Consider the following 14,058-nt stretch of genomic DNA (forward strand, 5'->3'; position numbering starts at 1 on the left):
TTTAGCATTTTTTACAGTATATATTCCCATAGTTTAACCTCTAAAAACCAGTATGGTGTTTTACTGGGATTCCGGGATTCAACCAAAATTTTGACAGAAAAACGGTATTCCGAACCCCTATAACACTGAAGTCCGTTTTCCATCTATCCAGGCGTACCCAATCGATGAAATCGATACGGGAAATCAATCGATATTAATCGATTTTAATCGATAGTAATCGATAGTGATCGATAACTAATCGATAAACAATCGATAGCCAATCGATACTAAGACTTTACGTTCTTATCGATTGGATTCGATTGTTATCGATTGATATCGATTAATCGCTGATTGCTTTCGATTGTTATCGATTAATATCGATTTCTTTATATTCGCTAAAAACGCAACCTTACCGTGGTTTTTCTAATTTAACGCGTAGCAATAAATAATTATCTTCGACGCTACGCGTGAAAAACTAGAGAACAATTAATTACGATATTCAAGTGTTTTAAGTGTACGCGTTACTTAAAGGCTTGTGTAATATATATTACATATAGATATATAGATCGTATCGTACATATAGATCGTATAATGTATTAACAAGCATTAGCTGATTTGGAGGAGCCAGAGGAGGATGACGAAGACCCCTTTAATTTGTGTTTTTGAAAGAAAGAAGTTTATCAAAAACTTTCCTGTCTAATTTTTCTTGTCCAAGGCTTGATCACGCGCAATAATTAGAGTGACATTGCAGGGTGGCCAGCGATACTGGAAATACTTGAAAATACTTGAATATACTGGAAAAAAATATTGGTACTTGATTATACTGGAGTTTTTGAAAAAATGCCCATTTTTCCAGTATATACTTGAAAATGATAAATTGGAATACTTGAAAATACTTGAATTTCTTTTTTCAATCAAATTTTCTATTTCCAGGGCTCTTAAGGCTGTTTTGAAGTATAAATTTTCCAAAATTTTCTATTCGGACCCAACCATAGTGGGTCCTCTTGATAACAATGTATTGTACCCTATTTGTAAGGTTGGACATTCTTGGTTGGTCTTTTTCACTTAACCTATTTGATATGGCTTTTTAAAAAAAGATGAACCTTAATGGGCATACAAAAAATGAAAAAAAGTAAAAGCAGAATCTTAGACATTCTTCAGCTCAAGTTATTTACTGCAAGATAACCCTCATTGAGAATTTCAAAAATCTAGCCTTTGGAGCATGTATTGAAAGAATATATCAAATGTGCACATTTCCACTCTTTCTCTGCCAAATGGATATCTGATATTTGCAAATCAAGCTACTGCTGAAAAATGGAGCCCATGGTAAATGAATTGTGCAGGCTAATGCTAAAGCGGTCAGGGAAAGCCTGGAAAACCTGGAGAAAGGGCTATTTTTAGAAAAAGTCAGGGAAAATATGGAAAAGCCAGGGAATTTTTGTAAAATTCTTCAAAAGTCAGGGAAAAGTCAGGAAATTTCTTTCCAGAGTCGCTTGAAATTGATGGTTTTAGCCAATCTTTGAATCCCTATTTTTCAAAATTTTCTTTGTCGGACCCAGCCGGTGGGTCCTCCAAGTAATCATAAAACCCACTAATATCAGGACACTTGACCTATCTAAAATTGATGGTGGTATTTTTGAAAAGTTTGAAAGGTAATGACATGAAAATTGCTCGCCAATTTTCTATGTTAAAAACTCTTGCTAGAAAATAAACCTTCTGGGAGCAGTGAGCCATAGGGAAATGATTCTAGAAATAAGAAGTTGAAAATTGGGAAAATGTCAATTTTTCAGCAAAGTTTTTGATTTGACTGAATTGACTAAACTTTTAATTACACAGTTTCTTCGTCTGCTCGAACTGGAAATGTCTTAAAAGTCTTGAAGTCTGATATTTGAAGAAAATATTTCTGATAGTCTCTAGAAAACATTCTGGAAATATCGGAAAATTTCTTCCTACTACTTAGAATTGCAATAAAAGAAATTCTACCCACTTCACTCGCAACCAAATCTTCTGATTTGACAACCTTGCTGTGTAACCTGTTAGTAATAAAATTCTAGAAATTAGACAACCGCTGTAGTACGCCATGGTGTCATAAATCCACTAGCTTCTAGAGCACATTTTGATCTGTTGTTTAATTTGAGAAAATGTCAAAATAATTCTGGCATCAGTGACATTATTTTGTGCACACAATTTTGTCATATTTTTAAGAAAGGGAAGCCCATAAAATGAGGATCCAGATATCCCTATTCTAACTAAGCACCATACGTAAAGTTCAAAATATACTACATATACTTGAATGTACTTGAATTTTGCACCTTCATATACTTGAAAATAGCAAAGATATACTTGAAAATTATCAAAAATGCTCCAAAAAGTACTTGAATATACTTGATTTTCAATGACTAAAATCGCTGGCCACCCTGATTGATTATGATCGATTTAAATGTGTTTGGGATTGTTTGCTCAATTTTGATTTTTTATGTGACTTTAAAGTGTACTTAAATTGCTTTTTTGTATATATGCACTTTTTATAGGACCAAAAAATTGAGCAATCTCATAGTGGCACTTAATGGATTAAAGAGAGGGAACACCTGTAAACCTTGAAATTGCCCTTGGAGCTCTTTGAACCCCCTGGAAACCTTCAATAACTCTCTTTGGGAAATCAAAATTATATGTCCCCTAGAAAGTTAATCAACACCTGTCTGGTTTAAAAGTAGAATTTTCTTTATTAAGTCATGTGGAATAACATTGATATTGTGAAGAAATTGTATATTGCTCATTTCAGTTACAAAACAAAGAAGAAAAGTAATCTGATTTGAGATAAAAAAACCTCTCACACATGACACATGAAAAAAATCTTGTGAACCTCTTGTGTTTTTAGCATTTTCTTTCAGCATTTTCTGAAACGTTTGATTGTTCTGAAAAAAAATTAAGTTTTGACTTTTAGTAAAAAACAATAGAATTTCAATGTAAGAACCGTGTGAGAACCCATTTTCAAAAATTTTGAATTGTGATATCTCCACTCTGCTCCACTCTAGAATAACAAAAATACTTGGCAAAAAATATCTAACCATCTGATTATCCCTTTAAAAGTCTTTGGATTTGTGAAATTTGCAAAATGTAATCCTTGCGCAAAATTTAAGATAATAATTTTTGCCCAAAGCCCTAGGAAAATGAAAGAAATTAGGTAAAAAATAGGCTGATTCCAATCCACTTTAGGTATGAGGTGGCTAGAACAATATAATGGTCCACACTGTACTGGAGATACCATAACGAGGGAAGAAATTTTGAATCTGCCATAATGGCTTTCATATTTATTTTAAGAAGAAAAGATTTTTTCGTTCCCTGAAACCCCTGAAAATTCCAAGCAAATTGAGTAAGTCGGCCCACAAGGGAGTACATTTGATTTTTTGGATAGGGAACTTTCAAAAAATAATACTGACTTTTTTTAATCAAAATTAAAATTTTTGTAATCATTATTACAGTATATTGGTATATAATATCTTTAGCTCTGGATTAAAAGAGAAAGAAGCTAATTCAAACATTTCTGAAATAGAAAATTAAGAAGACAGAAAGGGTGAACTAGTTAATAAAACAGAAAATAAACGCTTAACAGTTTAGAAATGTTGACAAGCAACTAGCTTACAAAAACCACTGAACGGTTTTTGGACCTACCTGGAGGTCCTATAAATTAACCTTTGTCCGTTCGTTTGTTTGTCCATCTGTCTCTCTGTTACCAGCTTTTCTCAAGAAACTGTTTTTACAATTTTCTCAAGATTCCATCATACGTTTTTTCTGATAATGTGTTACGATATTATGTATTCATGTAACTTTACAATCTAATAATGTTTTTCTGGTCTGTATTTTATCTGCGACCTGTCCCCTTTAGATCCCAATAAAAAAAAGTGTGACATTTTGAAAAATGCCCAAAAAAAACTTTTTGTCATAGCTGATGAAGTCTTAATTGATAAGTCTTGAAATTTTACAATGTTGTGGGAAATGCTAAGACATTATGAATAAGAATTTTTTTTCTCGTTAATTGGGCTAAAAATGTGGTTTCAACTCAAAATTTGTATCTTTTTTAGAAATGTAAGCCACACAAATTAGATAAGAGATCTTAGAATGGGACTTTCTTAACTTGACAGAGGAAAGGTTGAATTAAAAAAAAAAATGTTAAATGTACATACTTTCTAGCTGTTAAAGGTACTTTTTTGTGGCTTACTTTTCAATAATTTTTAATGTTACTTTGTAAGCCACAAAATTGTACTTAAAACAAAATTTTTGTTATTTTTTACACCTACTGGTGTTATACTTAAATGATTGAGTGCCAAAAACTTAAAAAATGTGAGACATAAAATTTCACCTATATTCACCTAGTCACCTATATTTACCTTGTGTAAGCCACATTTTTGCCCACTTAACAAACTGTAAGCCACAAATCAGTACAGCTAATGAAAAATTTAGACCTTTGCTGGATGCTGAAAAGAAGGTATATTTCTGACTGTTTCCATTATTGAGAACTCAGCATTCAAAATTTTTTGGTAGGGTATGCCACATGACCAGTAAGCCACATTTTTTGACCACACTTCATTTGCTTGTAACTTCCCTTTAAGTAAGCCACAAAAATTCGCCCTTTATGCAATGAATAGCTAATTTCCTCAGCTTAACCATCAAAGCGATCCTAAGTGTAAGCCACATAACTTTCCCAAGTTATGGTCAATTTAGTGGCTGACAGTAAAAATGTCACAAAACAGGAGTTTATTTTTTATTGGGATCTTCAATCTGTGACATACAACCTGTGTCCTGCCTTTCGAAACTAAGGCTGGGCTTAAAAAATTGTTGGTTTGCCGTCACCCGACCCTAGATTTTGGAGGTCGGTCTGTCAGAATTTTTTTTTTATTTTGGCGATTTATGAAATTTTCGTCCATGGAAGGGTTAACCGTTTGTTTACATTTAGGTAATTTTGAATAAATAACAGAAGTGCTAGCAGGGAATTTACGATTCTTATGCTTGAGACAAACAAGATACGAGTTTTGATTTTTTATTGTTTGAAGTTTTTGAAGGAAGAAAAATCTTCTTTAAAATGGCAGTAAAATTTTTTGGGTCGGCAGGTTTCGAGGTACAGGTGAAGGGACCTCAGAATGCTAGGTGTTTTTTGAGATCCCATCAAAGTTGATAAATTTAGCCAGACACTTGGTTTTCACTTTAAAGTGTTTGGAAAATATACCTGCTTGAATGCCAAAAAGGTTGAAAACTTTTTCGATACAGTTTTCATACATTTTGAATTAATGTTCTAATATATACTTTTTTCTTTAGGGACCTCAAAACGCTAGGTCACATATTAGTCAATAATGTTGCCAATTTTGCTTAGATAATGACAATTTTTTGCATAACACCTTTTTTTTCAATGTTGAGTATATTTTAAATGTTTGGTTCTTTTATGCCTAAAATTTTCTCTATTTCACCACAAAATGCTAGGTCAAGGAACCTCAGAATGCTAGGTAAATAAAACTAAATATACATTTTTTTATAAGAATATCTTTTTTTCAATTTCTTTTTCACATAATGACATGGATATTCTTGTCACAATTCAACTATCAATTTCCCTCTTTCAATTTATTTCAGCCTTTTTAATAGGCTGTTTAATTCAGGTGTTTATGAATTATTTCTTCTATATTTTGTTTTATGGGTTATGTTTGCCCAACTTTGGTTTATAGAAATTAAGAAAGTTCTTTGAAATAGAATAATAGAAATCAGAGTTCTCCTTCTTCTCTTTGCTTTTAGCTATTTAGTAAAGAAATATGCATGACAGATGGATATCTAGCTTAATATGTTAACTTACTGCAGTTTTGATCTTCCTCTAGAGTAAAGAATTGAGAAAAATATAGATAAGAAATGGGTAAGCCTTTCAATCTGAGAGTGAAACCCACCAGCAAATCAAGATGCAGTGTTTTAAGAGATAACATAAACATGAAAAGTAAGCAGATTGAGGAGGCAGTTGAATGGTGTAGAGTTAACAAAAAACGTGGCTGGGCTGCAGTTAATTCAGGAAAATTTCCACTAGTCAAAGATCTAAGAACAATAAATGCACGGCTTGATGGTATCATTGAGACTGGAAAAGAGAAGGAGTATTGCTCAATATTCACCACAGAGGAAGAAGAGTCGCTAGTTCAATATATAAAGAACAAAATAGGTAAGATTCAATATTGGCAATATTTCTTAAAGCTTGGAAATAATTAAATGTAAAACGAAACGTCAACATACACTGGACTTGGAAAGTTATCCCTTTTTCTCTTCATTTCTGCTGAATTAAGGAAAATCTTTCCTAAGTTCCTGTAGTTCCTCTTCGTGTTCCAAGAAACATTGAAATCCTCTATAATTAAACTTCATATATTTTAGATGCCTCCAAGGACTGAACAAAACAGAGTTGACAAGGACAATGCTCAATGTTCTGGAAGTAAGAAAGCATGCCTACAAAAACCTTCGCGGACGTAACATCAAGAAACTATCCCCAAATGCACTACGAGCACTCACAACAAAAAAGCTTAGCAAATCTTTTTGGAGGCGTTGGGATTCAAAGTATCAAAAGCAGATCACAAAGAAAAGACAAGGGACTGTATCAATAAATCGAGCTTTAAATTACACAAGAGAAATGGCTTGTAACCATTTGAATGAATTAGCTGAAGAGCTTATAAAAACTGATATTTTTGTTGATGCAGTCCAATTAGAAACTGGTGTTTGGCAGGGGCATATTGATACAACAAGAGTTTTCAATCATGATGAAACTCCCCAGTTTGTAAACTATGGAGTAGATGGTACTCCAAATGGTTTAGCATATGCTGGGCGAGGGGAAAGCTGCCAGAAAATGATAAGAGAAAATAGGGAGTGTGTAACTTTACACCCTTTCGTTTCTTTTGGAGGAGAAATAGCTATGTGCCATATCATCTTCAAGGGGAAAGGTATTAGTGCCCATATGGCCCCAAAGGAAGCAGTCGAAAAGATTCCCAATCTTTTAATCTCCACAAATGACAGTGGCAGCCAAGATCACAGTACACTTCTGAGTGCTTATGAAATGTTTGACCACTATTTAGATGAGAATAGTATTCAACGACCTGTTGTTGTTTTATCTGATGGTCATTCTTCACGATTTGACAGTGATGTATTGACATTTTTAAGAAACAAAAACATTAGACTTTTCATCAGCCCTCCTGATACAACTGGTGTTACCCAGCTCCTTGATCAGATAAATCAAAAGTTGCACTCTGAGTACAGAAGTGCTAAGTCTGAACTTTTCTCTCCATTTATGACAATCAACAGGGAAGGTTTCATGAAGATACTTGCAGAGTTGTGGCCAGAGTGGGCATCAAATGAGACAATTACAAATGCAGGCAAAAAGGTTGGCATCTCATGCAAAGGCCTCAGTGTTGAATGGATGCAAGCAGATAAGTTTGCAAGAGCCGAGCTGTGTATTACCAAAAATACTGAACAACCTTCATCTTCTTCAGTAACCATTTCATCTCCAAAACAAGTTCGTTATGACTCTGCAGCCTATTGGAAGCATAAATATCATGGTGCCATGGAAGCTTATCAAACAATATCTGAAAAAGCACTATCACTAGAGGAAATTCCTAATTTGCTACCTGTGACCAAAGTAACACCAAAACCCAACAAAGAAAATGTTCGAGTTACCCAGGTTCAGGGCTCAATGGAGGGGAAAAAAATATTAGAAAAAGTTTCAGAAATCAAGGAAGCTAAAGCCAAAAAGGAGCAATTAAAGAAAGATAAGAAATCTAATCAACAGCAGCAAGTTGAAGCTTTCTTTAAGTGTAAGGATCAATGTACATGTGGTAAGAATATTTGTGCTGCAAGTAAGCTTCGAGAATGCCCATGTTGTCATAATGTTTTAAAATCTATATGCAGTAAACTTTCATGCAGAGATGAATCAGGCTCAAAACCAATAATGATCAAGCCAATTTGTGATAATGGTTCAAAGAAAAGCCTTCATTTTGAATCAGATGATGAAAATGACATCGGAATTGAAGACAACTTGACTGATGTAGATGATGACGATATGAGTGGCTCTGAAAAGGTGGTTGATAATGCGGATCATGATTCAAGCAGTGATGAGCAGCAAGTTGGTTTAAAACGAGGCGATTGTGTCAAGGTAGTTAAGGGGAATTATCTTGGATATTTTGCATTGGTAACTGGCGATGGATACGGCGGAGAGACAGAACTTAACTATTTTGAGCATAGAAGTAAATGGTGGGTCCTAAAAGAAAAGGATTTAGATTCACGAGAGAGAGGAGACCTTGAAAAGGTGGAGAACTTTACAATGGACAACAGATCACATTATTATTTCAAGTAGGCTTTCCTTACTTGACTGATTTTTTTCAAGAAAACTACCTAGCATTTTGCAGTCCCTTTTTAAATGTATTGTTAAAATTTCAAAAATGTTCATATTCTTTATTCATTTATAGTTCTTTATTCATTATATAGTTATTTAGAGTTATTTGTTACAATTTCAAAGGAGATTCAAGAGAAGATTTTGCGTTTTTGTTTTGTACCTCAAAACGCTAGGTTTGGCACCTCAAAACGCTAGGTGGTTTTGGAGTCTATTTAAATGAAATTGTAATAACTTTGAGAAACCATCTTTTTACCATGTTTCTAGAGTCCTAAAAGAACATTTTTCATAACGCTTTACAAACTTATTTTTAGAAGGAGTTGCAGAATTCAAAATTAATTCCAAAAATTTTGTTGAAGTCTTTGAAACTTTTTTGACTTTTTATTCATTTAGGATGCTCCTTTAGGGTAGCAAGTAATACAATTTGTTTTTACTATGTAATATTATACCCTTTATTCATATTGTTTGTCATTTTTAGTTTAAATAGAAAAGTTTGAGTTCCATTCAACTTAATTCAAAACCTGACATCCTGAGGTCCCACTGCATTTTGAGGTCCCTTTACCGGGTTGGTCGGGTGACGGCAAACCAACAATTTTTTAAGTCCAGCCTAACCGACCGTCAAAGCAATTTTTGAGAAATAGGTGTTCTTATCGTCTAATATCACTTGTCCTGATCTTCAATTCTTTTATTCAAATTTTGTGTTCTGATATTTATTATTCTCCCTAAAGGTATTATTCTTTTATGCTAGGATATGTTCTGAAATCTGCTGGGGGGATATTTTTTGCCAAAACTTTAGCGTAATTAAATGCAATGTTCTGTTGATTTTGTTCTATTAAAATGAAAATTGGAAATTTTGTCTAGAGATGTGGCTCCTCATCAACAGAAAACCACTTTGTCTTTAGCAATGCAAACAGAAACAGAATTAAATCTGACTAAACAGTCCTAGAGTTATGCTTTATTAAAAAAGATTCTGCTGGAATATTACAATTATTTGAACCCCAACCCCCCAGTGGTCAACCGTAAAAGGCAAATCTCTTGCGTCTCTAATGTTTTTTCAATGTTTCTTTCCACAAATTTTGTTCTATTCTAAGATTAAAGAACCGATGGCATATTTTCAATTCAATTAGTAGGAGTCAACTGTTTAGCTACTTCACTCCAGTAAATTTAGCTTGGCACATTCACAAGTTGAGCATAAACCAACCTAAAAAAATATGAACAAAGCTTACTAGATTTTGCTGATCATAACACTAAAATATTAAAATGATGAAAATGTTCCAGGATATTTTGTGAATTTGAAAATTGATTTGGATATTCTTGGTAATACAATGATGTGCAACTGAAGTTAGTTTTTGTACATTTTGTATGTTTTTGTACCATATTTTATTACACTTTTTAATCATATTTTGAATAAGATTTATGTAAATCTCTGCAAATCTCCCTCATTTGTTTTCTTCATAATGTTTCATAAACCACTATAGTGAAAATAAAGTAAATGTAAAAAGTAAAATTTTCAGACAGATTTCTTTATTGTTTAATCAGTGCTAAGCAGGTGCCAAACAAAGCTCACTTTCTGTAAAAAAAGTTTTTGAAAATTGCAAGAAGCTTAAAAAATTAGATTTCTGTAAACAGTAGAATTATAACAAACTTTTAAAGATATTTGTTCAACTTCATTATAATTCCATTTCAATAATAATTATTGATATTAGGTGTTGTAATGTAGGGGGATCTTTCAACTAATACCAACCAATCTTTTTGGAGCTCAGCAGAGCTAGCTCTTGAGCTAGGCTTCAATGGCTGTCAAAACTCAATCTTCATGGTAATTTCTATTCTTCTTTTTAGTTTGTGAATTATAGCATAGTTGATGTTAAAGATACTAGGCAGTAATCTGTATTAAATTACTTTATGTCCAAACCTCATTTCTAAAGCTTTTTGGTAATTAGTGTACTCAAAACGATCATTGTATTGATAAAACTTCCGATACAAATTTCTTTTCTATTCTTTTCTATTTGTCATGTAGATCATGAATAGAATGACAGACTTGCTTTTTGCAATTTTAATTGGCTTTCATGATTTTTTGTTGTGTTGTTTTTTTTCACATAATGAATATTTGATAAAGGTGTTTTGAGTGGTGCTCTGGTTCTTTTTGTGGGCTTTTTTTAAATCAAAATTTTGAAAATGAAGAACAAAAAAACATCAAGGTAAGATGATTTAAAAAAATAACTTGTAGTATTGCTCTTTTCCTTTACGACAGTTGACATTTTCATGTGTTCTTTTTTTAGCTTTAGTATTTTTCTCTTGATAGTCCAGTATATTCAAAGAACTTGATAATGCTATAAATATTTCATCCTAAGGAAAGTAAATTCGGATCATCAATCATACATTATTATAGAAATGTGCAACTAGAAGTATGTCTTTAAAATAACAGAAAAGTTGACTCAGAAAACTTTGAAAATGCTGGTATTTTTGTTTTGTGTGGTATTCTTGATAAGGCATAATCAATTTAACACAGGTGAATTCAGTTTTTCTTGTAGAATACCATGACGTAAGATTACTTTGATTTGAACTCATTTCAAGATGCTATTTCCAGACGGTGTCAATCGAACAACTTCAAACAAAAATCGCAATCGAACCAATCGAACGTAATCGAACGCGATCGAATAATTGCAATTCGATTGTCGAACGTAATCGAATCTCAATCGAACGGCCAATTCCTGGGTAATATTCGATTGTGGTCGATTGCGTTCGAGCAAGGTTAGATTGGTTCGATTAATAGTTGACTATGTTCCATTGGTTCGATTGATTGTCAATTACATTCAATTAATATTCGATTTCGTTCGATTACGATAACGTTCGATGAGTTTGATTGCGATTAAATTAAATTGGATCACTCCGTTAGAGCTTTTTAGCGTGGGCGGCCGAGCGCTAAAGTATCGTACAAAAACGAATAAAATCTAAATCAATCGAACGTAATCGAACATAATCGAATACAATCGAACGTAATCGAAGCAATCGAACGGCAAATCCTAGGTAATATTCGATTGCGATTCGATTGCGTTCGACAATCGAACTGCAATTATTCGATTGTGTTCAATTGCGTTCAATTGGTTCGGCGTTCGATTCGTTCGATTGACACCGTCTGGCTATTTATATAACTGTGTAAACTTGTGTGAATCTTCAATTATATTACATGAATCTCTAACCACATTTTATTCCTTCAAAATTAGTATACTGGTTATCGTCCAAAATTTGATTTATTTACTTTTGATGTTCAAAAATTCCCAAAACTACATTCAGTAATAGATTGGAAGGGGTGTTCCTTGTTTGTAGGGAATTTCTTAAATCATTTTGTATATTATAGATAAATTTTCTGAGAACTTTGTGTGGTCAATAAGATCTCTGTTTGTCAAAAAAATCACACAGGATTCTCAGTAAGTTTTTCTACTCCTGTTTTATTTTTGATCGGTTTTGGTTAATGCTGGATGTGAGATTATTTGATTATCAATTAGAACTGATTAGAAAGTTATATAGGCTGACTTAAAAAATGTTATTTCAAATCTACTACTGGAGCTTTTGATTTTTAGCAAACTTTTTGGCTAGCTTTATCTTGTTTCTGTGTGATTTTGATTTTCCACTAAGCAAGTAACATAAAACTTCAAGTAATGACAGTTTAAAATAGGATTTGATATCGATTTGATTTCAAATCTTTGAAGCTTGATATTAAATTCAAGAATATATATTTTCATAATAAAAGGGAATTGATAGGAAACGTTTTGAAATTGGTGCAAACTTTGGGGACAAGTTGGAGTATTTACGAGCTCTTATTTGATTTGGTTGGTCGTTAACCAGTAAAAACCAATTTTGTTACTTTTTCTAAAGAACACGTCGTATATATATTACTTCAAATTACCAGTGAAGTATCTTATAAATACTCCAGCTTGTCCCGAATTTTTATGCTTTATTTAATGTTGATTTTAGAATGGTTCTATTTAATCTTTATTGATAAACTTAAAAAAAAAAGTTTTCCTTATAAAGTTTTTGTCTAACTGTATCTCAAGCTGAAGGTGAATCTTTGATCTTCAGTTTAAACAGAATTTCAAATATCTACATAGCTTGTTTGATGTAGGCAAAGAATCTTAGAAATTCCATAAAATAAAGCTTTGCCAGTTTAAATAACAACCAGAGGGGTACTAGTGTTGAGAGCTGATGGGTAAGTGCTGCCTGACTTTTGACCCTCAGTTGGACCAAAAAGGCAAAAAGGAAATTTTTGTGACTATTATTGGGACTAAAACTGAAATTTGACCCCTACCTCTCTGGAGAAATGACACCAGGAGAAAGCTCGTTTTATTTCCACAAGACACTGTCTTACTTTTTCTACAAGATTGTATGTCTGATTTTATTTTTCAAGTTAAGGGAACCAACTCCCATCAGATTTATCACTTTCTTTGATGATTAGCGTAGCTGCTTCTCTATTGTAACTTTTAAATATTTACGTTCAATATAATGAGAATGATGATTTGCTTTTTTTCAGCATTAAGTTAAGTTTACACTCTTATGATAGCAAAGGAATGTTTCAGGCTTATCAAAATTTATTGAATCACAGAAAATCTAGGTTTAACCTTTTAAATACTGTTAAAATATGAAGCTTTATGTTAGTCTTTCTCAATCTTATCTAAATAATGAAGTGAAATTACCATTTAATAACTGTCTCGTGACGTCACTCTGTTGACTACATATCTTTGATTTATGTCGAAATGTCTTGTTCTCTTTTCTGAAAAACCTTTTATAGTAATAGACAAACTTCTTTGTATCGATCTTTCTTGATTGATATGGTAACAGAATTGATAGTGTATTTTTAGCTGGAGTGGAGTTTCAAAACATTTTTCTTTTGCTATGAAGAAAAAAACAATTTTATAATATACAGACAAATACTGAGAGTTTCGACTTTAAGAACTTATCTTTTCTGCTAACTTAAGCTACTTACTCTGACTTACTGCCAGTCAGTATGGAGAGAAATCAGAGCATTCTCATGTTTCAACAACATTCCAACAAACATCTTAGCGGCTCAAAGGTTAAAATGAAATGAGCAGTTTGTTATCTTAACATCAGCTTTTATGTGTTTTATGATTAGTAATCGAGACAACTCTCAATTGTTTGTGTTCGGTCTATTAAGAGAGAAAACCTTATTCATTTGTGTTGTATTGTTCACTTATAGATAGCTGTCCATTCTCGTGGGTCTATTGTCTCTTGTAATTAAACTGTAATTCATACACTTTTAATGGTGTGGTTTCGATTTGTAATATCCCCCATAATTCAATCTCTCAAACTTTTTTTTTCTTCTAAAACATTCTTTAATGTCATTGAGCAAATGGACTTGGATTTCTAACTTTATGTCTTTTTCAAAACTGTCACTGACAGTTACATTTTTCTCTGGTGTCTCTTTTTGCTATTTAAAAAAAGTTTGTTTTTGATTCAGCGATGTAATCATTGATTATAAAAATAAGTTTCTTAATAGGTTTTTGAATGGATCTCTTAAGATAAAATAAACCAACTCCTTATGTCTAGATGTATGTTTGTAATGATTCATTATACCCCTCAATATGTTATGTAGGCATTCCAGAGATTAAAATAGCAATACTTTGATGTCTTTTGTGATAAAGGTTGTAACGGTTTTAAACAGTTTA

The 14,058-nt window shown here is 32.6% G+C and overlaps 1 protein-coding gene across 5 annotated transcripts in view; it reads left to right on the top strand.

Moving 5' to 3' along the window:
• The window catches only part of LOC136809232 (AF4/FMR2 family member 1-like), a 28,933-nt gene that overhangs the window by 679 nt on the left and 14,196 nt on the right, over positions 1-14,058 (top strand). For 2 of the 5 annotated variants that reach the window (XM_067065745.1, XM_067065747.1), the window contains exon 1: positions 9,991-10,193. The exons of 2 other annotated variants lie outside the window; for them this stretch is intronic. In XM_067065745.1, the coding sequence (XP_066921846.1) occupies positions 10,168-10,193 (26 nt within the window). In that variant the 5' untranslated portion in view covers positions 9,991-10,167. Of the gene's footprint in view, positions 1-9,990; positions 10,194-10,483; positions 10,576-14,058 lie in introns of those variants that run through there. One more of the 5 variants, XM_067065746.1, reaches the window with a different exon arrangement.

Source organism: Clytia hemisphaerica, unplaced genomic scaffold (assembly GCF_902728285.1).
Source record: "Clytia hemisphaerica strain Z4C2 unplaced genomic scaffold, Clytia hemisphaerica genome assembly, whole genome shotgun sequence".
Taxonomy (NCBI): domain Eukaryota; kingdom Metazoa; phylum Cnidaria; class Hydrozoa; order Leptothecata; family Clytiidae; genus Clytia; species Clytia hemisphaerica.